General features: G+C 40.1%; 1 protein-coding gene and 1 long non-coding RNA gene across 2 annotated transcripts in view; one reads left to right on the forward strand and one right to left on the reverse strand.

The window, feature by feature from the left end:
• Window positions 1–27,630, forward strand: part of GALNT10 (polypeptide N-acetylgalactosaminyltransferase 10) — an 88,312-nt gene that overhangs the window by 38,388 nt on the left and 22,294 nt on the right. Inside the window, exons 4-6 of the mRNA XM_085317821.1 lie at window positions 6,525–6,627; window positions 7,415–7,553; window positions 11,979–12,145. Coding sequence (XP_085173947.1) covers window positions 6,525–6,627; window positions 7,415–7,553; window positions 11,979–12,145 — 409 coding nt within the window. The remainder of the gene's footprint in view (window positions 1–6,524; window positions 6,628–7,414; window positions 7,554–11,978; window positions 12,146–27,630) is intronic.
• LOC146588497 (uncharacterized) lies at window positions 13,505–16,317 on the reverse strand. Its single transcript, XR_014897415.1, has 2 exons — window positions 16,217–16,317; window positions 13,505–13,787 (listed from the first exon to the last, which is right to left on the reverse strand). It is a non-coding gene; the product is annotated as an uncharacterized LOC146588497 (long non-coding RNA).

Genomic DNA, 27,630 nt, shown 5'->3' on the forward strand with positions numbered 1-27,630 from the left:
TTGGTGTTTGAATGCTAATCGATTCCTTTGGCGGGATGTTAAGTAAAAGCATGGTAGACAACAGAAGGGGCTTATTTACAGCAATCTGTCTAAATCCATTTTCAATGTGTTRCTTAATATGCCTTTCTACTCTAATTTATTTTCAGTTTTAAAGAAATGAAGGATGGAAACAGGCAGGAGATGAGCTTAAAATATTGCTAGAGAAGTAATTGTTTCTTAGTTGTAAACAACTTCCAGTATTTAAGGAAAATAAAATGTACTTGAGCTGAAACAGAAGCTATGGGCTTGCTGTAGAATTAATGGGGAAAATTCAATGGTGTGTGCACTTAGAGCTTGACTAGATGATTGTAATGAACCTTTCATGCTTTGAACTCTCTCCATTTTTGCATTGCTATTTACAACTGATCATTTTAAAAGTGAACAGACTTGCAAAATGAGAAGCTAAGGTAGAGTAAAACAGAAAATCCCGAAGGCTTGTAAAGGTGTCACCTGGCATTTCTATTCACTGACCTGTTTTATAGGGACAAAAATCTGAATGTTTAACGCTGACTTAGTCAATGCATGCGGTGTTGGTAACTGCAGAATTCAAACAGTGGTTTTGTATTTACAGTTGAATGTAGGTAAGGGTGGAATGTGGTGGCAGGTTTTGAACAAGAATAATATGCCTCTTGCTGTGTAATTAGAATTCATGAGAATTGAAGATAAAAGTGAAAACTTATGTGAAATGCAGTATAACAGGTAAGATGTAGCTCTCTTCAAATGGGAAGCTTGTTTAATAGTTAAAGCAAAAGTGAGTTCTGGAAAACTTGCTGTGTTCTGCAGAATGCTTAGATATCAGTCTAGTGCTTCTATTGAAAGGGTATCATCAAGTTATTTAATTTGCATAATTAAATCAAATCCCATGCAGCATCCCTGAAGGAAGCCACTAAAAAAAGTAGCAGCGTGGTCCCTGTATGCTGTGTTTAGATTTCTGGAGCTCAGATGTCTTTTACCAGAAGAGAAGTTTCCAAAATCACATCAATATCAGCATCCTGCCCAGTGCCATTTTTGGAATGCGGCAGACTTTTGCATATACGTGCGTTTATTCCCATGRTGGTGTGCTGCCTGCAACTTCACACGCTGTTCTGCTAATAGTGATCATATGAGCATAAAAATTGCAGTTGAGGGAAGGCAAATGTTTATTATCTGCATTGTGATTTTTTTKGGGGGGGAGGAGTCTACTTTCATTAGTTTTGAACTTTAACGAGAAATGCTGCTGATCAGACACAGTTGCAGCTACACTTTCATTTCAGGGAGCTGGTAGTGGGTGCTGGCAAAGGTCACTCAGGCAAAAACACTGACATTCTTTTTCTAGCGCTAAGTCTCTTCAGTTTAATGCTCAGCAGACATTGTTGACAGAACTTGTCAGTGATTCACAGCAGATCTTGCAATTATGGTATTGTAATGGTGACCTGCAAAACCAATATAAGTGTTGTATGTTTGCCTGCAAGTGATGCAATTAAACGAAATATTCTAAACCCTTAACACCCAAGCTGAATTAAAACTTAATGGAGCACTTCTGAATTGGATAGACTAATATAAWGTACCTTCCCAAGACGAATAAAGCTGCAGAACACGACGTGTCTGTCATGACCATCTGTAGATATGTCTAGCTTTAAAGATTTAAATGGTACTTATAGAAAGGTATGTCACACTAAAGGAGATTGATGTTGTATTTATCTTCTGTCTAGCTTCAGTTCTACAGGGCAGTAACATTATACGCACTTCAGGCAAAGGAACACTAATGAGTCGCCCCATGCAGTCTGTCTTTCTTTCCCTTTCTCTTTTCTTCTTTGTCTATGCTAAAATGAAGAAAGATCCATTCTTTAAGTCTCCAGGAGAGAGCTGAGGAATATGTTCCATACAAGATGTATCTTGACTCATTCTGTGTGCCTCCTGGTCCARTACTACAGTTTGGAAAGGTCTAGTTAGCTAATGCCTGTACTCCATCGTTTCCTCTCTTCCTTAATTTAAAGTTTGCAAATTACTCAGGTCTTCCACCTGATATATGGCCTGGACAGTTGAGCTTCACTCAGCTCAAAGATTTTTTTCATGCTTGAGTTTATTTGGGGCTGAGAGAGATAATACATCTTTCTCCTAGACTGTCTCCTGTCCCCCTGCCCGCACTGGGTTCTGCAGATAACGTGGTGGGGCTTTTGAACAGAACTGGAGGACTGTATGCTACTGCTTTCATTCAGCATCTCTGACTAAATTACATGTTTGGCTCATTCCTCTGAGGGTATTTAAATTCTACTGCTGACCTCTGGAGAATGACTTGAAGCTGTGCATAGAAAATTCACTTCCCTATCCATGTTGTCTTATACTGARTGCATGAACCCAAGGGTGACTGCAGCCCGGGGGCTGGAGGCGCTCACCCTGGGAAGGGGTGGGCAGAACTGCTTTGTAACGGCTTTAGGTTGCTTCTTGGCCTCATGGATGTTGGGCGCTTTCTGAACTGATGCGAGGGAGTGATGGCCCCCTCCTGAAATAGCCAACAGCCCAGTGGTGTCACCTTCCCCAGAGGAGGCTGGAGAAGTGCATCTGAACCCTTTGGGGTGTAGTTTGAAATTGTTTCCCATCCCCGAAGAGCTCAAGAAGCACCTTTTCTTTAAGCATGTTTGAAAAGCAGAGCAATCCACCCAAGTGCCTAGAGCAGTGAGCAGATGCCTCCTTTTAAGGAATGTTTTCAGGGTAGAATTTGCAAGAATGGGAGGCCCCTTGGCTATTCTTGCTTAAGTTGCCTGAGTCCCAAGGCAAGTTGGGAAAAACACTCTTACCATTTCCTTATTAGTCAACATGGATGTCTCTTGCTGTTGTGCTGTGTTTGGGGGCAGGAGGAGGGATTTGTTTGTATTTTTGTAGATTTTGTGGACCTGAATTTCCCTGGCCACTTCATAAGGAACTGGATATCTGGCAGAGGATGCTGGATTCCCTTGTGCGGGGTGGGTGTCATGGGGCTCTGAGCTGCATAATGTATTTCTCAGATCTCCTCCCTAGACAGTCCCGTTATACTCTCATCTTTAGCAGATGAGATTCCTAGAGTGACTGTTAGAGTTGTTATAACGAGTATTGAATCACAGCAAACGATAAAATGGGTAAGAAGCTTTGTAAGTGATGCTTCTAGTGCACTGATTCAGTCCAGACCGCTCTAAACAACAGACAAGAGTCTTAACATATTGAGGTGTCAAACTGGCCGGTTGTTCCTGCACCCAGCGTAACCCTCGCACGCGTGCCTGTGGCTGGGAAAGCTAGCAAACGCACCTTGGTTTGCCAAAGCTTTCCAGGACTGCTGTAGGCGAGGGAGTATCCTGGAGAGGAGACAAGCCAGTGACCAGACCTGACAAAGTAGAAATCTTGCAAAGCAGAAGCAAAATCTGACAGAACAGTAGTGTTCTTTATGGATTATTCAGTGGGGATGATGGGATAGTATGTCGTCTGAAAAATTGGGAACGGCTGTGGTGGGCCAGGCAAGTACTGACCACTGCAGGAGAACAGGGAGGCTGCTTCATTATGCTGAAAACATGGTTAGCTTTATGCCAAAAATAACCAGGCTACCCCTTCTATTGCTGCTCTGTGCTGTCAAATGGTTGCCATTCATTCCTGCTTATATTAGCTCTCCCTAGCTAGCAAAAGTCAGGTAAAACTTGTCTGCATAAATTATTCAAGTCAGTGTTCGGTCAGATAAAACCATCAATAGATGCTGAAGTTTACCTCCACACCACCAGCACCACCTTCCGCCCCCGTCATGGTTCACTGCCATGAAAGGAAGCGTCTCAAACCATGTTTGAAGATGTTATTTGGCCTTTTGCTCTCCCCATTTGCACCTAGTAGGCAAAAGTGGTTGTATCCTTTTAGGGCACTGATGTTCTGGTTGGTGTTAGTATGTACCTTGTACATTTTTCAAGGTGTTTTGTGATTGCATTGTTGACACCAGCCTGAAGTTAGCCAAAGCCTAGCTTTATGCTTAATCTTCCCCCCCCTTCCTYCACCAGAGTAACTGCTGCCCAGTATGCTAGTTCAGTTTGAGCTGCTATTGAAACCCTCCCGCTGTTTCCTTTCACCTGTTTGGTTCTAGGCTCGTGCATTCATTTTGACACTTAAATGTACTTTTAACAGCAGGTAATATATCTGGAAGTTCATGTAAGAATTGATAAGAGTAGTGCTTAAGGGGACATCTAGAAAATCCCAAGGCAGATTGAACAATTTTGTTTGATAYATCTGCTGAGTTTAGGTATGGTCAGAAGCCCTTCCGGGAAGGGGGAGAGCAGTTCTTCACCATTGTGCTGCTTTTCCAGAGCTGCGCTTACTTGTTTCTACGTGTTAGGAATAGCTACGGTGCTTGCCGCACCTCTTAGGAAACCCGTTTCCCTCAAACACAGCTCTTCAGTTCAGCTCTGCTTGCATGTGTTGAAGGCATGAATCTGCTGGTGACTACATTCGTTTTGTACCTTAATAGGTGCAAAGTGAAATTCTGGACAATATACTATCAACTTCTGTATTTGAACAGAAAGAAGCATTAATAATAAGAAGAGTTTATGGGCAGAAGGGACAGTAATTGCTAAAGTAAAAATGAGCTGTTGTTTTTGGTACAAGTAACTTAGAGTGGAAAATAAAAGAACAGATGAACAAAAGAACAGGAAAAGGAAGATGACTGAAGAATCATGGGAYAGATGAAAAATCTGTGAGGCCGTATAACTTCAGCTCTGCTGGGAGTGAGGTAGTCACTCTTCTGGTTGTCACTGGTGCCTATCCACAGTCTAAGCAGCCCTTTACTGGCAGTTGTCAGGTTTCCACCCCTCTTAGTTGCATCCCGTAGTGCAGATCYGCTCTTCTGGTGCAAAGCAAACTTCCTCTCCCTCCATGTTTCTGTATCATGAGTATTTTAAAAGAGTCTTGTTAGCTCTTGGTGGTACAAGTGTGAGTTCCTTAATGTTTGTTTACATCACGAATCCTGGCTGTGTGAATTTTTGTCCGTTCTGAATGCCAGTCAGCGTTCCTTCAGCGACGATAAAATGAAGTTGCAGGAAGGGGAGCGCTCTGTGTGTTAATGTCAGTTAACTGAAATGTGTAACTGAGCATCTGGCTTCATGGCTAAAACTTGACTTCTGTCAGGTGTGTCGCTGTCTACAAAATGTCTTGCCAGATAAGTCAAGAAGCTGAGTGTAAATCACTTTGTCTTCCTTGATTTGAAAGGATCTAGAGTTGTTTTAAATCTTTAAATAAATGAGACCAACCCAGTAAGTTATAGTAGTGTACAGGACAGTTCTTAATGAGATCTAGCTCTGTTACCCTTTGGCCTCGTAATACAGCAGCCCCCCTCAAGGTGCTTGCCCCGGTTCCTTTGCTGAAGGTTACCACCCCTAACAGAGGGGACGGAGCAGAGCATGTGCTGCGTAAAGATGCTCTAGGTCAGTTTGGCATCTTAGCAGACACTTGTCTCCTGATGGCTTTGTGAGCTGATGCACAGGGGTTTGGGCTGGAATGGGAAAGTCTGCCCTAGGTGCCGAAGGTATGTCAGATAACCTTGCAAGGTTACTATGCCGAGCACTGCTTTTTGCTGTTGGTTGGCTGGTTGAATGGACCCATTATAGTGAGACTGAAAACCTCCCGTTCTCTGAGAAAGGGAGCTTGCTTTCCTTCTAGGTAGTCTTACCTACCTTCTTAGGTAGCTTCTGGAGTTCACTGTGTGCCAGGAGTCAGGCTACTACAGGTGATTTGCATTTATGCTTACTGATACATTACTAAGTAATTGAAAATTCATTCTTGGAGAAGTTCTCTTCTTGCCTCTATTCCCTATTAAAAAAAAAAAAAAAAAAATCTCCTGGACTTTGGGAATGACAGCATTTTAGAGATGTATCATGGTTTTCTTTCCACACACCATGGTCTCTTTGATCCTGAATTCACCCTATCTTTCATTTGCTATCTTGTTCCCAAAGCACCTATTGCTTTTGAATTTCAGGATCAACATCATGAAAAGAAGAGCTCTAATTGGGTTCAGTGCAGGCTCATGCCTCATGTAAAATTTGCTTTTAAGTTGAGCAGCAAGAGTCTTAAATGACATTTAAACCTTATTTTGATTTTATTCAGGTAGAGCAGTATCTTCATAAATAATGATCCTGCCATAGGGGTCTCATTAAATCTTTATTGTTAATTAAATAGGAAGTAAGGTGCATTAGATGTTTTCAAAATGAAAATGAGAATTTTTAATAGGTTCTCTGAAAATATTGGTCCTGAGTACATGATGTTGCACTGAAAAATATCACTTAACTGTTAATTTAACACTTAAAGTACTGTTCAGAGGTAAACAAAACTTTCTCCTTGCTCCTTTCAGAGTAAAAATTACTTCCTTGTGATAATCCTAAGGAAGATATTTACTTTCCTTTTGTAAGTTAAAGTATGTGAGGGAAATTAAGGGAAGGTTTCAAATGTGTGGGATTTTCTTGTTTTGGGGGAGGGTTTAACATATCCAATTTTTTGTTTAAAAGGCATCATATGTGAGGCAAAAGAAGGACCCTTACTTTGTTGATGGAGAAAGGAAAAAGGACTGGCATAACAAAGAAGCTATAAGGAGGGACTCTGAACGTATAGGTATGTAAGATTACTATAAATGTCTCAAACTAATTTATGATCTATATTATTTGGCAGGCTGAGAGCAGAACAGCTTCTGGATCAAGATGATGTTCCTGCAATGATGCAACAGTTATTGCAGTTGGTTAAAGCCTTTTTTTCCACCACCAAAACAACCAACTTGAATAAAAGGATGTTGGTAACATCTTTGTACTTTTAGGATAGGTGCAGTATTAATTCTAAAGAGCTTATGAAAAATAGGTACAACTCTCTGATAAAAATGAGAGATCCAGGAAGGAAGAAGTGTAAGAAAAATGTTCTAAATGAGAATATTTGCAGACTTTTATTCTATAGTCCTGGGTTTTGTCCTGCATCACACAAAAAGGCAGTTCTTCTGAATGTGACAGCTTTACACTGGTATGTCTGCAAAGGCTCTACCTCCTCTCCACCAGAGCTCAGGTTGTTAAATATACATATCCATCCACGCTGAAGAAAGCAGCAGCGATGAGAAATTAAACCATGTGTATTCTCCTACTGTGCATCAAAAAATACTCCATGCATCTTCCCTTGTCTTGCCATTACCCTCTTACCTACAATGAGGAGYTTTAACTTCTGTGATTTGCACAGCTGAGTGGTTTGTACCAAATCTGTGAATCAGATAAAATTGCTATATACCTGAGTATAAAACTAATAGAGGAATTTTCAAAGGACTATAAGGTGACTGCTGTCCTTCTAATACATGGTTTCGTTTCTGGCCAGTTAGGAACCAGTAGTAATGATGCRTGTTTACTTTTTTATCTATCCATAGGAAATGGAGAACAGGGAAAACCTTATCCAATGACTGATGCAGAGCGAGTGGACCAGGCATACAGGGAAAATGGCTTCAATATTTTTGTGAGCGATAAAATTTCTCTGAATCGTTCCCTTCCAGACATCAGACATCCAAAGTGAGTACTTGGCTTATGTTTCTATAAGTGAAAGTTTACAGACCCTAAAATACCACATCTGCAGGAGTGTGTGGGTTGTTTTTTTGTTTGTTTGTTTTTAATTCTGGACTCTTGCACCTTTGTCTATCAAATACAAGCCTCTCACAGCTGGGGTCCTGTTAGCACTGCACAGGGACAGTGCTAACATGCTGTCCTTTATTATGGGAGGTGGAAGACAGATCAGAAAAAGCCTTTCAATTCTGGAGAACATAATTACCAAAAACTTGCAGCCATGCACAAAAGGAATCACACACTTAACCTCGAGGCGCCTGCTTCCTTTTGTCTCTCCCAGCATGGGACAGTTTAGTTCCTGAGTCCGCTGACATAGCCAGCAACTATAGCAACTAAAAAAGACAGAGCTATTTCTTTCTGTATTGGAAAGTGATGTAAAGGTCTAGCTTGCTTGACAAATGCCTCCAGAGTAGTCAGATGATAATTTTGTCCCTAAATACCTGCTCTAATTCATTCTTTGGCTTCTAGCTAAACATGACATAATATCCACAGCTTCCCCCTGGAATTCTGCACTAATTCAGTGCATCTCCAGTCTGGAAGATTTTAGGAGGAGAAAACAATATGTGGAATATCAAAACAAGATTTGAGCAACGCCACTGAACTATGTAGGAAAAAGTTTTGTCAGAACTGATGTCTTCATAAAAAGCCTCACCAAGGATAATGAATAGAAACTAGTCCAGCTGAATGCTGGCGTTTGAATTTATCTRATTTTGGACATTATTCCTTTAGGATGGCATTGAACTGGATTTTGTGCAAGCAGAAAGTAGCTTTTCTTTAACAAAAGTGCTTCAGTTAGGGTTGAACATATGCGTGTGTGAATATATATATTGCACAAAGCTACAGGAGTTTTTAATGCTGCACATGCAGTTTTTAAATCTGAGGGCCTCATTAGACATTTGGAAGAAAGCTCATTTTATTGAAAGCCATTTTTGGTAGTGAATTCAACATCCACTTTGTTTCCAAAGTATAATTTCCAGAAATCAGATTTTACAATTTGCATTAGCTGCACATTTGCGAGATCACCTCTGTTGCTACAGTGAAATAATCAAATATACTGTTTTGACACTCCTAATGTATACTCATAACTGAGAGGTAAATACAGCTTCATAAATATTTTAGGCATGCRGTTGGAGTGTTAAAATGTAGAGCTCAATCAGGTAACTGAAGAAGCTTGATCAGCTTATAATTGGCGTTTTAGAAAATACATTTGGCACTTTTGCTAACCTAAATTCTACTTGGCCTCTATTTGTGCAGGCTCTCAGAATTTAAGCTTTAGACAATACCAGTATTCCCTCACCTGAGGATTTGATATACCACCTCACGTTCCCTAATGTTTCACAAAGTTGCTGACTCCTCATTGCTAATTCTGCTACTTAAACTTTTTAAAAATGTGAAACTTCAAACTCCAGTCCCCAGTTAAAATTAGTAAGTGAAGTGTCTGGGTCACCAGCAATTTAAACCGAGATTAATGATACCACTGCAGCTGGTTTTGCTTGTTTCTTGACACGCAATCACCCAGTGTAGCAAGCTATAATTGTGGAGGTCTCAAGGAGAAGATAAACAGCATGTACATAATGGATACTAGGATTAGCTAGGAAAGGAACAAGGGTTGTGTATAATGGATATCTGGAGTAAATGAATTAATGATTGAAAAGGTCTACTGTGCATTCCCTGCCTGTTTACAAAAAAAAAAAAAAAAAAAAGTGTGAAACGGTATGTTCCGTGTTATTTGATGCTTGATGAGGGCAGTTTATGAAGTTTGGCTCTAGAAAGTCTGTAAAGAGCCCTATAGAAAGAAGTGAGCCATGTATTAGAGCGCTCTTATTTTACCAAGAGGAAGTAGAAATTTTGTAGCCTGGGAATGCTTACAGGCAGAGGGGGATATAAGCAGAAACAATCAGCTGCCCTGTCCCCTTACCGAAATATGAAATTGGCTGCTCACTCAGTATCATCTCAATTTCCAAGCTTGGGGGAGGGCACAGCTGGGGTTTTCCAAACTGATCACTGCGGAAGGACAGAGAAGCAACCACTGTGCCTGCAGCGGTGGGTGAGGCGCTGGAGCTCGCTGTAAGAGAGCAGCTCTTTCTGCCCCCGCTGGAGTTCGGCCCCAGAAGAGCRGTGAGCCCTGTTCTCTGTATTAGCTCTGACTGTCTTTCTCCTTTGCTGGAGATCGTTGCCAGCTGGGATGCGTAACCTGTCAGGGTCTGTCTCCCCTGATGTTTCTAAACACTCACTCTCCTCACTGAATCAGCTCACTTCTGAGATGTTTTTTTATGGTCCTGTGTATTATAAATAGTGTTTCATCTCTGTCTTCTCTTAATCGTAGAAACCTGGGGAGGGTAGGTGGGGGTTTAGATCTACCTGGTGCACATGTAAAATGTATGGCCTTTTGTTTCAGGAATTGTGCCTTCTCCTGCTAATGCTTGCTTTAAATGCTCCTAGGTTTTTTATTATTAAACGCTAATCTTACAAATCTTCTAAAGCAATTGTAGATGTGATAACTGGAGGGAAACAGCTTCTCTGCATGCTTAACAGTGGTAACGGCTGAAGTTTGCCAATTGTTAGAGCTGGTCAGAAAATTAGAATTCTCATTTAAGAAGGGTGAAAAGAGGCTTTGGCACTTTTGTTTCATATTGTAACAGAATTACAGCTAGTAGCTGCCTCGGAAGAATGTTAAGGTTGCAGTGTTAAGAGCTGGGTGAAAGCAGTTCATACAGCTATATTTTGCACCTCTTGCATCTCTACATTGTAGCTGTAGCCTGCAGGTTGTTGGCAGCACCCCAAGACAATTCGTTAGACCCAGAGTAAGGTACTGTCCTTTCACGCAGGCACCACAGTCGCTGGATTTACTGAGCATGTATATGAACGTAGGTGCATCCTCCTCCTTTTCCTGAGAAAGGTACCAAGAAAGAGCTGCTGCTGTCAGAGCCACTTTCTTTCCCATCCTTCTTTCTGGGAAGCAGGGAGGGAGTTATGTGCACGCATGCACTGCATTGTGCATGTACTGATAGCCTAGTTAACTGCTTGAGAGGAAGGATGCTGCAAATCCTCTCTAGTGCATGCTATGCAGTCGATCTGGTTTTGTGACTGGAAGGGACTGGAGTGTGACCTCCTTCACCTAGCAGTTTAAAGCATGCAGCATGCCCTGCTGGAGATGTTGGCCTTTAATGTGTTCTGAAAATCTCTGATCGCATGATCACCTGAGTCTGTGTTGTGCTGAGAGCAGCATGGTGTGCTGTGAATATAATAGGGATCTGTCCCCTAGCTAAGAATTGCTGGGGGGGGGCGCCTTGTTAACTGCACTTGTTCATTGTATGGCCTTAGATCTTACCTGTTTAACAACATTCAAACTCCCCTCTGAAGGTTGTATCTACAGGAAAATAAACATTGCACTTACTGCAGTAGTTTGAATTTCTGTTCATAAGACTACCTTGAGAATACCCTTACAAGGCAAGGGAGCGTTATCTCCATTGCACAAATGGGGAAAGAATAACGGAGTGGGGAAATACCCACAAACTCAAGGGGTCCATAAGCRGACACCGCAGACCTGACTTTTCAGCGTTATCCAAGTTATGTAGTGCTTTGTTTTCAGAGCCCAGCTTTCTTGACTCCAGTCTGCAGAACTTGTCCATGGTATCAAATAAGACCCACTGAAAAATAAGGAAAGCAYGACTTGGTTGTTCGGGAGAAGTCTGATTTGAGTAACTTGTCCAGCATGACARAGGAGGTCTGGTACAGAGGTTGGGGACTGATCTGCTACTGAAGGGACTGGGTTTTATCACTGAGCTGTTTTTTACCATGAGATTATCCTCATTTCCATCTTCTGTTCACAATGAATCCCTCTCTCAGAATTATACTTCCTTTGTATATCTGTTTAAAAAAACGCTGCATGAATGTTATGAGGGTGATTAGTGATTGGCTTCTCTGAAAACAAAGTGAGCGAGCTGGATCGATGCGTTCATGGTGCCTGGAACAGTAGTGACACGTTCAGCTTTTGAAACCATTTTGTAYGTAGAAATTCCTCTGCCTAGTGATCTTTTAGGACTGAGAGATAAAAATCTTAGAAGAACAAGTAGTTTAGATTTCTGCATCTCAAGCTGTAATTGGCGTTTCCTTTAAAACCAGCTTCAGCACATGATAAATCCTTCTAATAACTGTGTTATGAAGTGCTACTTGCTAGCAGTTAACTGTCCTTGTTTTGTACAGAATTTTTTGGTCTGGTAAAGTAGACGAAGCGAACAGTGTCTTAACAAGTGTTTTTCAGGTACCTTGCATCATTTTGAGTTGTAGAGGATGAGTTACTGGATGGTAATTAATATGGAAGTGCTAGTGGTTTTTTGGTACCACCATTGACTTTATTCTATCTGTGTCCAGCTGCAAGAATAAACTGTACCTGGAGACGCTTCCAAACACTAGTGTGATAATACCATTCCACAATGAAGGATGGTCCTCTCTCCTCCGGACAGTGCACAGTGTCTTAAACCGCTCCCCTCCTGAGCTGATAGCAGAGATAGTGCTGGTGGATGACTTCAGCGACAGAGGTATGATAACTTGTAGTTAACATTTCTACCTGTGTTTATGTAAGTGATCAAAGAACTTGCAAATGTGATAATGAATCTTTGAAAAACCAAAAGTCTAGCAAAAATGAACACATTCCATATTCAATTTGTATTATTTTAGCCACTGCTGGCRTCAGCAATGCAGCCTTTTGAACAACGTAGATAAGCAGGGAAACTGGTTTGAATATTCTGTTTAAGAGTTTAAGAGCCTGTGTGGCCAGTTGATCAAGTGTTTAACGTTTGACGTCATAAAAACAGATCATTCCGTACAACTTGCATTTTCTTCTAGATACAGAAAAATTATAAAATTAGACTTGATTAAAAAGCTTCCACTCTAGATTTTAGTTTACTGTTCTCCTGATTTTTCTGCTCCTGAGAATCTGTAACGTGAAAAGTTTTCACTGCTTTTCCTTGCTGACTTGCAGTGAAGTCTGAAATAGGGAGTGTTTTCTCAAACAGGAAGTAGGCATTTGGAATCGGGCTTAAGGGTGTCGCGCGTGAAGACATGTAATTGCTGGCATAATGCATCACCAGCACATTGAACAATCTCTTGTAGTTACAGCAGCAGCTTGTAGATGTAGTTGCTGAGTTTACTTACACTGTCGCAGAATGGCAAGAGATCTTATTCTCTGAACCACTCACRTGCTCTGTGATTATAAATTAAGCTACAGCTTAGTTTACATCTTGAGATGAAACATACTCAGTTTGCACCCTTGTTACAGTGTAAAAGGGTAATCAAAGGAAGGAGGAATGAATGCTCCATCCTGTAGACACTGCATAGTTAAAAAGATCATGTGGAATTTGAAAGTCTGTGGAGCAGCTGGTGTTATCCTGTATTGAAGAGGGTACAGTGACTTTTAAGAGTTTAGGATCAGATCTAGCAACTCTTTTTCTCCATTCTAATTACTAAGAATATTTGTCKTCTTTATTATGAGCTGCAGAGTTCAAGTCCTACCAGATGAGGTTGCACAAGTGGGAAAAGCACTTGCTACAAGGATACATCTCCAAATATCTGACTCATAGGAAGTAGTAGCTATGATTGATTCTGAAACTCATAAAATGAGCTTGGAAACAAGGTAGTGAGTATTTGGTGTTCTGACCCATGTCGACTTTTAGATAAGCATTGCCTAGCAGCAATAGTATTTGTTCTAAAGTACATCTCTCATTTGCTTGCAAGCAAAGCATGCTGGTTTGAACAAATCAATCAGTTATATAAAGTAGGTATTTCTTTAGAGGATTTTGAAACTAAGCCGGGGTATGTGGAGGGGGGAACACCCTTCCAGCAAGGTCTCTTTATTGTCACTCAGTCTAGAAGCAAATAAGACAAGCTCATACTGCAGCCAGAGCTGAACTGTGCAAATCTTTTTATGGAAAAAATTGCAGTAATGATACCTGGTTTCCTGGGGATCTGTTTTCCTCGTTCTCTAGATGTGGCCTTCTGACTAGGCCAAAGAGTACTTCGCTGGCTCTCCCACTTCTGCTCTTCATCAGTCTGCCCACGTGCTGTTTGCTCGCTCTCGCTCTGTTCCACCGTCCTCTGATAAGACGCAAACTCTCTCCATCAGTCATCCATCTTTCACACAAAGGTTGCAAGAAGCAGCTGAAATTAATTTGTATGCAGCATCTATTTATAAATTGATATGAAAGACTACTTGTATTGGACATTGAGCTAAATTGTCAAGGGAGCAGAACAACAGACAGGCACGCAAAGTGATAATAACCTTTTTCGGAAACCAGTGTTTTCCTGCTAGCTTAGTTGATCTGTGCATGTTGGGACAATTACTGGTTAGGATGAAACATTTTCCCTTCCCTGCTGTCAGTCGTATATATGCATAGTAGTGTTTGTTGCTGGCTGCTTGTGCTTTTCCAGCAGTCAATATTCTTCCTTAGCCACACTGCAGTTGATCCACATCCCTCCCAGAGGCTASATAGATCCCTAGTCTCTAAGAGGCAAGAGCATTAAAAGTCCTAAATGCATAATCTTGACTTGAAAGACTGGTGAGGAAATTCTGTTTTTAATTTATCAATTGTGTGTATTTAAACAAAACAAAATAAAAACTGAGAGTTGAAAACTTCACCCCTGAAATGAACTGTGGGAAGGAGCAGAGGCTCCAGCAAAGATTTTTACTTTTTATTGTATATATGAAAAGGATACTTTCCTGGATTTTCATTCTGTTAGACTGCTGCTCTGGTTATCTGTTTATCTCATGATTAGATTGGGCAGGACCTGAAGACCCTGTGTCTGAGTTTATGATCATCACCACTGTTCCACAGAAACAGTGAGCACGTTAATAGATTATGGAGCAGTCTCTTGATTTTCTGTGAAAATCACCAGTGATTAGTCCTCTGCGTTAAGTCTGCCAGGTGTAGTGCTACATTTGTTTCGCATGCTAGTCCCACAGATTTGTTACAGCATCTTTCTTCTGAAATTACAGAGCCACTGTTAAACATACTGATAGCTGGAGGCCCCATATGAGATCAGAGGGGCACAGTAACAACAGTAAATATCAGTGTCTTCCCCAAAGTTATCAGTAAACAGTCATCATAAACTCATACTGAAAAGGAAAAGATGAAAAGGATAATTGTGCACTAGAACTCTATTATTCATTGTTTTATCGAGAGATTACCCTGACAGGATAAATATTGGATATACTCTGCTTTTGTACCTCATAGTGACCTTTCACTTGAAGGTTGTCTAAATATTCCTCTAGCACTTTTATTAACTCTTTAAAGACTTACCTTCAAGAATTTGGCTATCCCTGACAAGCAGACTATATCCCTCTTGTTAGTATTTTTTGTGCTGCTGACCTGTGATGGGGTCAAGCTTAGGTTAGACTTTGCCTAGATGCTCTTGAGGTTCTCCTGTTAGTATTCTCTTAGTCTGCTGTTCTGCCAGTTTCCGTAGGTAGTGATAGTAGTGCCAGTCCCTCAGCCTCTTTCAGCTGTGTATCTTATCAGTTCTCATTCTTGGAGARTCTGTATTTCACATAAAGAAGATCTTACTAACAGAAATAAGAAATATGGAAACCTGGGTACTGCACACACAAGTAGTGTGTGTTCTTCCCTGACAGATGTTACTTTCATCCATTTTCAAGCTTGAGAATAAGCAATTTTTGGTGTGATTACAAAGAAGGTTGAAGTCAGCTGACATAGTGATATGAGAGCAAAGACATGGATTTTTAGATTAGTTGGTAGCTGCTAAGGTCTGCAGCATACCTGAAAGGCAGCTGCATTGCTTTACGTTGTTGGAGCTCTCAGATGAATCATCATCTGGATGTATCAACAGCCATTTATTTCTTAATATATTAGAGAGAGACAATTCTGTGACCTTTAGCAATAAACATTTTTCAACCAAAAAAGGCTCTCCTGATGGCAGTAAGTCTTAATAGCAAGCAGCAAAAGCTTCCATAGTCATGTTTTTTTGAAATGTTTCCTTTGTTTTGTATTTGAAAATTGCAGTGTGCGGGTACAGCTTGCTGTTGGATTTTTTTTTTTTGCATGCCTATAGTATAATGTAAATGATCGAAAGCTATTCTTATTTCAGACAGATTTAGTGCTAGATTCCACATCAGCTGCATTGCTCTGGGAAAGGCTAGCTTAAACGATCAGTCTGATGYGGTACAGTAGTAACATTGTTTGCCTTGAACTGCAGACCATGTTGTCACCTCCAGCATCTTTTCTGACGTTTGGCTTTTCCCTTGTCTGTGGAGTTACGTTGTGTTAGACAATGTCTTTGTAGTCTGGGATGGGTTAGTTTGAAAGAAACTATGCTTTCCATCACCTGCCATTGTTCTCAGTGGGCTAATTTWATGAGGCTGTTTCTGCATTCCCTAATAATAGTTTCTAGTATCAACATAATGTTCCCAGTAAGACTGCTATAATAACATATGTTCTTCCCCAAAAACTTGTTCCCCATCAAGCCTATGGTGCAAGGACTTTCCCCATGACCATGAGCACTTAAAAAAAGGAGAGATTTAATGCAAAGAAGAGCATAGGCTATATTAGAGGAAGGCACCAGCTTGGAGTATTGTTGGAGAATAAGACTTAACTCACCTGATGTTGTGTGCCTCTTCCTGTTCACTGTTGAGAACTGCTAAAGACCCTCAGACTGATCTCCTCAGATTAATCTTAGTTGTCGCAGGAGGTCACAGATGATAACATCAATCCTTCCAGAGAAACAGAAATTAGAATGCAATACATGTGAATTATGACTTTAGAATGCCTGATCATAAAAACGCTGAGCTGTGGTAGCCCTGTGTGAATTTGTGGCTTCACTTATAATTTCTATAGCTATTTAGCTCTGATCTCAGTTAAATTAAGTTATTTCATATGCTGACTTGTGGGGTAGTAGTTATATCTCTSTATCTATCATAGTAGCCCTAATTCTTTTTCTAACATATATCAGTTTTCTCCTAGGGACTGTCAGATGTGAAATTTGTTTGCTTTTTTATTTAATTATCCTGCTGTTGACTGGTAAGTGAGTTCCATTATATCACAGAAACAGAAGGATGAGAAGGGAAGTTGAAACTTGTGTCAGTTTGTAACTTTGCAGATTTTTGTATTAGCTTTAGCTTTTTATCTTTGCTGGTGGACAGTGGGTATCAGGCAGGCAATTTCTGGTGGTTCAGGGGATACTTCAGTTCTCTAGGCCAACAATTTAAATCTGGCTATGGTTCTAAGAAAACAGGATACTSATCTAGTCAGACTTCTGCAAAATGGATCATTAGTCTCCATCTAATTTCTGTAATTTACAGACACTTATTGCACAAACCACCCTTGTATTTGCCCAAGCTGCTTTGTCATTCTGGAGCTGAATCCACTTCACTGTCCATTTGTCTAGCCCATACTTGGTCAGTTTGTCCATGAGGATGCTATGGGAGCCAGTGTTGAAAGACAAAATGTCCTTTATAAGTAAGAAAAACTCCAGAATGAGGTAATATTGGAAGAGTAAATGGACTGCACAAGGATATTTTATGCCACATTGCCCTAGTTGCTTTGTCTAGTCTAGGGAAATCTAGGGAAATCTAACATCTCCAAAAACTTAAGTAATTATATTTTTCAGTTTGTTCCAGGCAATTATGCATCAGGTATTTTCGGGCTTTTTTTTTTTTTAATGTAAAACATAATAGGTTTTTACTTCACTTTTGGCAGCAATTGAAATTTTTAAATTATTCAAGATGTTATAAGCTTACTGTGTGCTAGAAGGCTGTAACTTAGCTGCTGAGCATCATTTAAAAGAAATACCTTGCTGTGTACTTCAAGTTAGCCATGTGCAGAAGAAAACATATATACTACACAGGCAGTTCAGAAGTACTTTGAGTAAATCTTACGTTATGACCTAGCTTGATGGAAATCGGTGATCGTGACTCACTGTTTAAACTTCATACCTAAGTTGTGTTTCAGCGTTAGGTTATTTGCATATTGACTGACAGCCTGTTCTTGCTCGTTTTTAAGAGTACTTTTGTGTAAATGACAGTGTTTTAGAACAAGTTTGTCCCCTGTTCGGGAACAAGAATCATAGCATCTATCATCACTAAAGCTTTTGTACATCGTACGCAAAGCACTGTGTTAAGACAGTAATAAAGTTGAGTGTGGCAGCACTGAAAATGCTGCAGCCTCCGAACATCAGGATTGCTCTGGAAATGTTAATGCAGCCAGGCTGTCTGTCTTACGGCTTTGTGTGCACAGCGGCAGTGCGTGAAGCTTTAGTATCCTGCTTACAGTAACTGGGCAAAATCTGCGCCTGTGATTGAGAGGCAGTAACAATTTCACCTGGATTAAATATATTGAATCCAACAGGACAGTGACATTTGTGAAATCAACCTTCTAACCTTCGATAGAGCCCACTAAGTTTTAGGATCCGGTTATCAGAGGCATGCATGCTTGGTTACGCTTGATTTGGAGGCCGGAGTTTTGTTACGAGATGGGTGCACGGGTCTCGTTTTACTTTGGAAATGGTTAGGGAGGCTGCAGGTTTCAGCTGCCTCTTTCCTCCAACACTACCCTGTTTCCTTGAGCCCCAATTTAATTGGTGAAAACTGTTTAGAAGTCCTGAAAATACTTATTTTTCCCCTCATTTTGAGTTTTTCTTATTCTTGCCCCATTTTAACTCACTCTTTGAGATGTGTTTTTTCAGCAGAACTTTATGTAAGTGGAGCTAGAGCCGTTGTTTTGTGTTTGGGAGACCCCTAAGCGTTGTGAGCCCAGAAGGTCATGTACTGCTCACCTCTGGAAGACAACAGGACGCTGTAGGTGTGTTAGTAAAGAAGTCCAGGGATTGTTTTCTGTGAGCAATGCCACGTGGATTTCGCCTCTTACAAAGAATTCGATTTTGACCAGCTTTTCTTCCCTTTGCTTGCCCTCCTCCCTCACGTAGGGTCAGCTGTCCTTGCCATGCCGCTTTGTGCTTTCTCCATGCATTTCTGCAGATTGCTGGGAAGTTTGCTGTTGGGGAGAAAGCTGTAGTCTCGGAGCTTATCTGTTTGCTGAGTGTCAGAGGTAGCCATGGACAAATCCCTTCTTTCCCTTTCAAAGACAAATCCCTGTGACTTTTTAAATCTCTATATATTGCAGGAAAACTAATTCTGGAGGTAGCCATATGGCATAATCTGATGGAAAAACAAATGTGGGTAAGGCTACTTGGCTGAACACACAGAGCATAATTTGGTCAGAAGGGCGTAAGTCATTGTAGGTAGTGTACTGAAAGGGAAAGGCAAGGGATGATTAATGTGTAATTTGGTGCAGCATCAGGTATGTGGCAAATACAACCCTGTTCCATTAACCACATCTGCCAGACTTTAATTGAAAGAAATAATGTTCTTAGCATCTGAAATAGAAAAGTGTTTAATACTTGAATTCTTTCTGATCTTTAAATGGAACAGTAAGGGATTTGTGCAGCCAAAGGGATTATCTTTTCATCTTTAGGCACATGCATTGTGCAAGTTGCTTTTTTTTTTTTTTAATGCACAAAGATGTGTCTAGTTAGTACATCCTTGAATACGGAGTGGCTGTTTAAGACAAAACAGCAATGGTCATTTTCKTACTGAATTCTGAATATGATCCTTTTATAGGTTCTAACTTTAAAGCATTTGTTTAGGTTTAAAAAAACAACCAAAAAAACTCCAAGCTTTTCTTAGAGAACTATGCTTTTTAATGTTCTTCCTCTTGTAGAAGTTGCGGTTACTACTGTCTCAAAGGACTTAAAGAGTATTTTTGTAAATTAAGCCATAGAATAAAGGGATTTTTTTTCCTTGCACTTTGAGTTCATTGCAGATCATCTCAGGTCTGTTCAGACTTTTGTAACAGCTCTAAARTATCTGTCAGTGAGATCTACCCTTGAGTACATGATAGAAAGTTGGTTTTTTGAAGTGTGGAGACCTAAAAGGCTGAAAAAATAAATACATTTTTCTCTCTCTCTTTTTTTAATCCTGATATTTGTATGCTGTTAAAATTCAGGGTCTTGATGCTCAGTTTGTGGACCTGATCGCTTGTCTTCTGGTTCAACTACCAGATGTATCCAATRTATAAACTTATAGTAAAAACAGTTCTATGACTATTTTTAAGTGGTTGTAAGACTACGACTACTAAAATGCTTCTGAKGAAAATTACACAGGTATTGACCTCTATGCAGAAAATGGCTTTCTTTTGAATACTRCTGGTTCAGGAGAACATTTCAAGTTTCCTAGGTAAAGGGCTAGTGCACAACCTAGCTGTTTACTTCAGGGTTCTTCTGCGACAACTTAAAATTATCCAACAAATTCGCTTTTCATCATCATTTAGTATTTCCTTTCATCATTAGCAACCAATGTTAATCTTCTGGAAAGGCGATGAAGTGAATAAAATACATCCAGTTTACTATGAACTAATTATTGTGTGGTGAAAGAAGTGTCATACTGAAGTGTTTAAAAAATAAATAAATAAAAAGGRCAAGGTTTCCCATTGCAACACATTAAATAAATCCAAGTGCATTGTTTGATACTATGAAACCCTATGCATGTAGCTGTTTTTAGTAAGAATTTGCAGGCAAACAGCTTTAATTTTGTTCTCCTCACCTTGAAGTAAGTGTCTTCATCTGCTAGGAGTTAAAAATCTAGATATCTGCCAGCTGCAGTGTGAATCAGCTTTTTAATGCTTTACAGCTGCTTCTCTATAGAAGTTAATTAAAAATGTGATTTGAACACCCTCTGCCAGTGCTCATATGTGTCTATTATTAGTAATCATCGTTTCTGCTGTTTAAGTGTGCATTTTGGGTGGCATTGACAAAGCAGCTGTTCTAATACAGGGGCTTTGTTAAAGGTGTAAACTTCTTCACTTTGAGAAAGTTGAAATGTAGTGCTTCTGCAATGTAAAAATTAACATGAGAAATCTGGAACAGATTCTTCTTTATAGCTTTAATTGCGGTGAATAGTATATTTCTTCAGTGAAGAAGTGCCCAAGTCGTTCTCAGTACAATATCTATTTGTAATTGGCATGAGGACCAAGTGTGGCTCTTACCAATAAGCTCAAGCAGGTGGTGACGATGTCTGCAGTGGAATGTAATAGCTTACCATGCTGAACAGTCAAAACCAAGGCTCAGGTTTAAAAGCATGTGCCTTCAGCTATCAGTACCCCTCTCTGTCATCCAGCTGAAAGCAGTGAGTTGGTCAATTGAGAACAGCATTGTCCAACAAATGTTTTAGTTTTGGTATCAGCATGGCTGTTCAGTCCTGGATTTGTGCTTTGGGATTAGTAGATTTACTGACTTTTCTGGCAGATGTTGGTGACTGATTTTAATAGTTGCAGTTGCTCTCCAATAAAGTAAATAGGGAACTGATGACAGAAGTCTAGAAGAAAACTGTAAAGTGTGAGTGTCAAAATGTATTTCTGACATATTAGTGGTTACTACTAGAAGTCAAATGTCTGCATTTTTTTATATAATTTCAGATGTATTGGTAATTGCTTCATGTGTTGAATACTGTTTTCTGTTCTCTGACATATGGAATAAAAAGTAAACATGGTTTTGTGTTTATCATTATGGTCATTAATATGTGGCATTATGTAGGAATGAAGGCCTATCAGTTATTTTTTCCAATATTCTGCTCGGCTGCTATTCCAAAGCAAAATTATTGTAAGTCTCCATTACTAGTTTTAGGCTTCACAGTCATTCTTCCCTGCATAGACCCTTGAGATCGAAGCCTTTGGACTCCAAAGGATGCATCCCTACCAAATCAAAGCAACTTTAAAGGAGGCCACATCTGTCTTGTTAGAAAACATGACATTTAGGTCCAAGAGGTCCTAAATAGACTTTTTTTTTTTTCTAATGCTTGTACTCTTTCTGCGGTCTCTCTTTTCTGTTTTCTGCAGAGCAAATACGCTGTTCTTTGTACATGTATATTGCTAATAAAGACAAAGCTGAATCTCTCAGGACTGCTTTGGGGAGAGGGGTCCCCATCAAAATTCAGTGACTTTTAAGATTTTAATCTCATGTTTTGGAACATACCAAAGCTTTTAGTATGAAATGCCTTAACATTTCATCTGCCTATGTCTCTCCAACTGATGGCAAGCTTTTTTTTTCTTCTTGGTCATAGACTTTAGACCCAAGTGGTGATATCCTSTCCGGTACCTCACTTGCACTAGTGCCAGTATCCTGGCATGCTAACCAGCAGTGGAAGCAGCTGTGCCCTTCAGCATAGCAGCCTGTTCTGCCTCATCCGTATGCACCTGATCTGTCCTAAAGCCTGCTGACTGCAGAACTCACGTTCAGTTGGGTTTCTGTCCTGTGAGCAAACTTCTGAAACATTCCTGTACCCTTGCTTGTCTCTCCAGGGCTCAGAAAGCTCAAAAGGCAGTTAGTGATATAGAATAAAGACAATTAAAGACTAATCTGGTTTCTCATGATTTTTAATTCCAACATAAAAGGTGGTGTGCAAGTTTGCAGGATCCTGAACCAGAGTATGGTGCATATATTAGCCTCTGATTACTGTAAGTGTCAGTGCCACTGGCATGATGGCTTCTCTCAGTGCTTTTCAGCGTTTGCTTCATTTGCCCATAAGATTTTTGTCAGTTTAGTAAGTGGGTTAGCACTGAGCTGGCATGCAGGCATTCTCCTGGTTAAGCAAATAGCTAATCAAAACCACTTATTTGTCCTTAACGTGAAGGCACAGATTCCCCAGTTTGAAGGCAGTACTTGAGACTGTAATGCCCTTCCTGCTAGTCGTCATGGCTACATCGAACTCGAGCTGAATATTAAGTGTGCTGTAAGGAGTTTGCTCCTGTGTCAGCTGCTATGAAGGTTGCATAGCCCCAAAACTGTAGCTAATTTGTATGTCAGCAAAACATTCTCTGATGTTAAAAGCAATCAAAAAGGAAATGACTGAGAGTCACAAAATCACCTCTTTAGATCAAATGTAGTCAACAGAACAGGAAAAAACGTAAGTGGGTGCTTTAATCTTGATACATATTTAATGAAGTGGGGAGGGAGAAGAGTCAACTAATGAGAATCATTGTTCCCCTTGGGAAAGATTGGTTCTGGCACAGGAGAGAAAATGTAGAGATATTGTGGATTGCCCTGGAAGTCGGTATGTAAAGGACCTAAGAACTGACATACAGCACCTTGGGTCCACTGCTCCTAATGAACAAAAGGTGCTTAAACCTTACAGCATGAAAGAGAAGTGGGTAGAGTGAGTAAATGGATTTTCCTGGATTCCCTCAGGAAGAAACTTTTGGAACAGACTTCCTGTACAAATGAAAGTTCTCTGAGAGATTAAAAGGTTACACCATCGCTAAGATGATTATTCCMTGAGTATTTCCCTGCTCAAATACGTGGCCTATTAAAACTTTCCTTAGAGTTCAAGTATGCATAGGTTATATGCCAGTAAATGTGAATTTTCTCATTTTATGAGTACACCTTTGTGTCTGCATTTAGTACTGGTATATCCTGAAGCCTTAACTGACTGGGGTTTGTATGTCTTCTCACAGATAGAGGAAGCTATAGGAAAATTCTCATTGCAAGTTCAGGAGGAGATAGTGGAAGTTAAGCAACCTGGGGTTGATTGTGGTGACTTTCAGTAGCCCAGCCTTGTAAGCATGCTCTTTCCCATAGCAACTTTGCAGTCTTGCTTACTACTTGGATCCCACAGTTCCACTTCTATGCACTTTATCCATAAAATAGCTTTATTCTTCCCAAATAAACATTTAGGAAAAGAAGGTGAGAGATGAGATTTCTGGAAGTSTTATTATTTATTAATTTTAAACCTTTATAATAATTAATTTAAACAGTAATGACCACTGCATTAGGAAGTGGGGTGGTAGACTTTCAGCTTTTGTCCCGTGTACATAAAACATTTTTCCCTCACTTTTCCTTCCTGAAGGTGTGTTGAGACCCAGAATCGATGCAGGGGGCAGTGGAAAGGGGCACCCTTGCCACCGTATCCCACTTCAGCARCAGTGTGTTAGCAGAGCACAGGTCTGAGAGCTAGCAAGGCTTTTTCAGATGTTCCACCACAGAACTGTAATCAGTGAAGCAAAAGATACAGATTTTTTCCCTTCTTTTCTTCATTTGTAAGAAGATTCAGCTTGGAAAGCTGTGATCAGTTTAATCAGTTGCTATTATTGGGGCTGGTGTTAGTAGTGCAACTTATTAAATCAGTTTATTATCCTCCCCACCAACTTCAGTGATCAGCGGGTGAAAACATTGAAAGAAAATTTAAGCTAGTGTAAGTGCTGCCTGTTTGTATAACAGCATATTTTGCTATTTAAAAGGATTACTCATCTGCACCAAAACAGAGAGAGAAGTTAATTTAAACGATGAAGAGCTTTCTATTTCAGGGAGGCCTGGCTTGCACATTGTGGCAGATTGGGAAGGAGTATGATTCATTCTTAAATTGTTAAACAGCATGTTAGGACTAAGTCTCTGAGTAAAGATGAATGAAGTCATTTGTAATCTTAAATAAGCCTATCTCTGAGTAGGGAGGCAGGGACAGGAGGGTGGGGATAACTTGCAAACAACTACCAGACAAACCAATTGCGCGTTAGGATTTGGTGTTTGGAAAATAGCCAAAATAACCTTTAGGAAAGAGAAACTAGCACTGGTTGCTTGAATATGAATTCTGCACATCTTCCYATTCTTTTCTCCTGTGTCATGTGTGTCTCAGTGTGAGAGGGAAAGAGCTCTCCAAATTTCCAGAGTGTAAAGTCCCTCCTTTCTTAATCTCTCTTTGTCCTTCCATGTTTAAACTGAAGCAATGCACCTCACCAGGAAGCAGGATACCAAGTACATGTACAGCAGAGGGAACCTGTTTCACCAGTGGCATTTGAGTAGTGCAGGAAGATTTTTGAGAACATTTTTTATTTCTGCAGTGCTGCTCACTCTGAATTGTTTTGAGAGGAGGAGTGTTGATAGTACTCATAAGAGCAGCCACACTGAAATGACTGGAGATGTGCTAAATAGAGTAAAATTCTGGATCCAAGGGTGATAAGGTCTAAAGTAATATATGAATCAGAAATACTTCCCTAAGAGGGAAAGATTTCCTCCCTTCCTTCTCTGGGCATAAGTCTAATCACAGGTTCTGCCTGATACTTGCAATGAATTAAGTTATTTCTAACTGAAGATCACAAATGTTGGTACCCTCCTCCCTGCCGAGCACTGCAGAGATGTTACAGGGACATGTGAAAAAGCTTTGGTAACCGCATTATTGCATCTGAACTGTGAGACCTAAAAGGTCTGCCTTGTCCTTCTCTAGCAGAGGACAGTTTTCCTGAGTGAAAGTAAAGGCTTTGTTTGCAGTTCTTTTGAATTCAAGCATCTGTGGAAATAAAGGTTTAATGAGATGAGACCACATAAACAAATTTGTTATCTTTTCAGCCCTGGGATCAATTAATGACCTTGACTGGTCAGAAGTCTGAGCAGTGGGCAAATTATTCAAAGTGTTCAACTTGCATCCTTTGAAGCACTAAAAGCAAATGTGTGGAGGGCAGTTTATGGTTCGAACTGGTCAAGACTTACTGCAGCTGGAGGTGAAGGTCAGCTCTTCTCTATCATCTGTGTGCTGGGGAGTCCCAAACTGCCACCAGTCCATGAACTTACTCTAAAAGGTCATGCTCTTTTCTTCAAAATGGCACTYGTCCTTGTGTCTCAGAGAATAATGGAGGCATCAGCTCTGCTTCCTGCAGTGTCTCTGCTTAAAAACAAACAAAAAATAACCCCTCAGGTACTCAGCAGACTTGATGCTACTACTTTCATTTTTTAACCTCCTGGGGAGCCACTTGGCATATGCTTGTAGTTTTTCTGAGTATGTGTTTGAGTTCCACATAGCAGTGATTTTTTTTGGCAGCCTATTGGGAAGGCAACCAACCCATTTGCCATTATTTCTAAGTAGATGCTCAGGATGGGGAAGGACACAAATCTAAACTATTTGACTTCAAGAGAATGAAGTTTCTTTGTGCCCCAAAACAGCTATAAGGGAATATCTGTCTAACTTAAATCATGCCAGCAAAATACCAGCAAAAATAATTTGAAGTCTTGTTATAAACCTGAGAATTACTTAGTCTCTTCTAGTGAGTTTTGTGGGAAACTTAACTTTAGTCTGAATCAAATAGATCCAAAATAAGCTACAGATGTATTGGTGATTTGCACAAGTCTCTGAGAACATGGCTGAGTCAATGGGGTGTGAAAAAAGAGAGGAGGATCCAGACATTGCTGAGTAGAGAAGAGGTTGCATGGTTTGAAGTGAAATAATGTATTGAGGTAACTTCTGCCTTGACCGAACTTGAGCCCTATGGAATCTGGGACTGCAGTGCCGTTTAAGCTGCCCCTGCATTGCAGATTCATGCCTAAGTTGTTGCCTTGATTCTCAAGCATTTGCTTTCTTAAGCTATAGGAAAAAGAATCCAAAGGCTGCACTGGTGCCTGTTTGATTAGCAGTGGATTGCAGTGGTCAGAATGAAAACTCAAGAATATAAGAAAATCCTATCCTAGAAAGTCCATGCAGTGCTAGAAGTGGTCACCAAGTAATGGCATGTAAGGGCCATCAAGWGCTGAGACCAGAAAGAAAAAGTACAGTAAGAAGGACACAAGAATTGGGCCTAGAGAAAAAGAAATCTTATTTTGGAAAGCTTTGGAACTGTATGTTATCCAGGCCTCCTTTTGAAGCTTCTCCTCATTCTTTGCACTGAGTTTTATTTACAGTTCAAAATAAAGAAAGCACACTACTTAAGTAGTTCTTGACTGGTACTGTTATTGTATACACTGTCTATCAAGTTTATTGCAAAGTCTCTTAGCAAGCTACCAGTCTAGTTTTTAATCTACAGATAATCTAAATCTCATTTGTATGTTTGGACTGTATTACTTTGCCCAGAGTAGACGCAGCCGTTGGAATCCATCCAGTTCACCTAACAACTTTCATTAAAGAAAATTGCCCTTGTAATAAAAATTACTCAGTGTGACAAGATGCCATTATATATTTTTTAAAGCCTCATAAAATTTTGTAGCAGTTAATGTCACTTGTTTGTTTTTGAGCTTTTCTTTTAAAAGCAAAAAATTGACTTAATTGTGATAATATTTAGACTAGAATGAAACAAATGTCTGTCTGCTGCATTTGTGGAGGCCAGTTGGATGGTGGGAATAGAGCAGGGATTAGAAAAAGAGAAAATATGCTCTTGAAAAGTATATTGCGTTATATTTTGTAGTTTGTTTATGAGGTTGTTTGAGAATCTATGACCCTTTTTTAGTAAGCAAGAATACATACAATAGAGTCTATAAACTTGCAGTTCATGATGCCTAAGTCTTAACCTTATAAAATACAATGATCATCAAGTTTTCTACAGCTGTCAGGGCGTCTTATCTGAGCATCATCTCTGCTGGTGAAGAGAGGAGAAGAGCACTTGGTAGGATGAATCCTGCACCAGTGAGACTGCAGGGGTGCTGGTGCAGTACCTGATAGCTTCTCTTTGCATCTTCCATCCATGAGAGTCATAAGAAAATTCCTTGTCTGTGAGGCATTTCTTACCAGCACACAGCAGGCACTTGCTGCAAGTATGAAGTGCTTTGTTATTTTTTTTAATGTAGAAACTAAGTAGATGAGTGCTGAAGAAGCAAACCCAACACATGCAAGTTATGATGGCAGATGCAGAAGTAGGGATTAGTAGGGCAGATAGGAAATAGTGGATTAGACTTTYTGATACATTTTGTAGAGTGCTTGCTTGAGAAAACTCTGTGGCTTCTGTGCTTTTTTTTTTTTTTCCCTACATTGCTCTATAAAATTAGGGAAATTTCCCTCAGTTMTTAACTGCTTATTCATTAATTACTACAAACCAGTCTGTCTTCAGTTAGTCTGAACAGAGCAGAGCAATCATCATAGTTGCTACAAATACAGCCAAGTCTATAGGGACTTCTTGTTCTTGTGCTAGCACGTTTCATCGTGCAAGACAAGGTAAAATGTGTTACGGTTTTTTGGGGCAGCCTCAGCTATGCCATGCTAGTACCACTGGTG

The sequence above is a fragment of the Rhea americana genome, unplaced genomic scaffold, assembly GCF_003343005.1.
Source record: "Rhea americana isolate MKP2758 unplaced genomic scaffold, rheAme1 scaffold_51, whole genome shotgun sequence".
Taxonomy (NCBI): Eukaryota; Metazoa; Chordata; class Aves; order Rheiformes; family Rheidae; genus Rhea; species Rhea americana.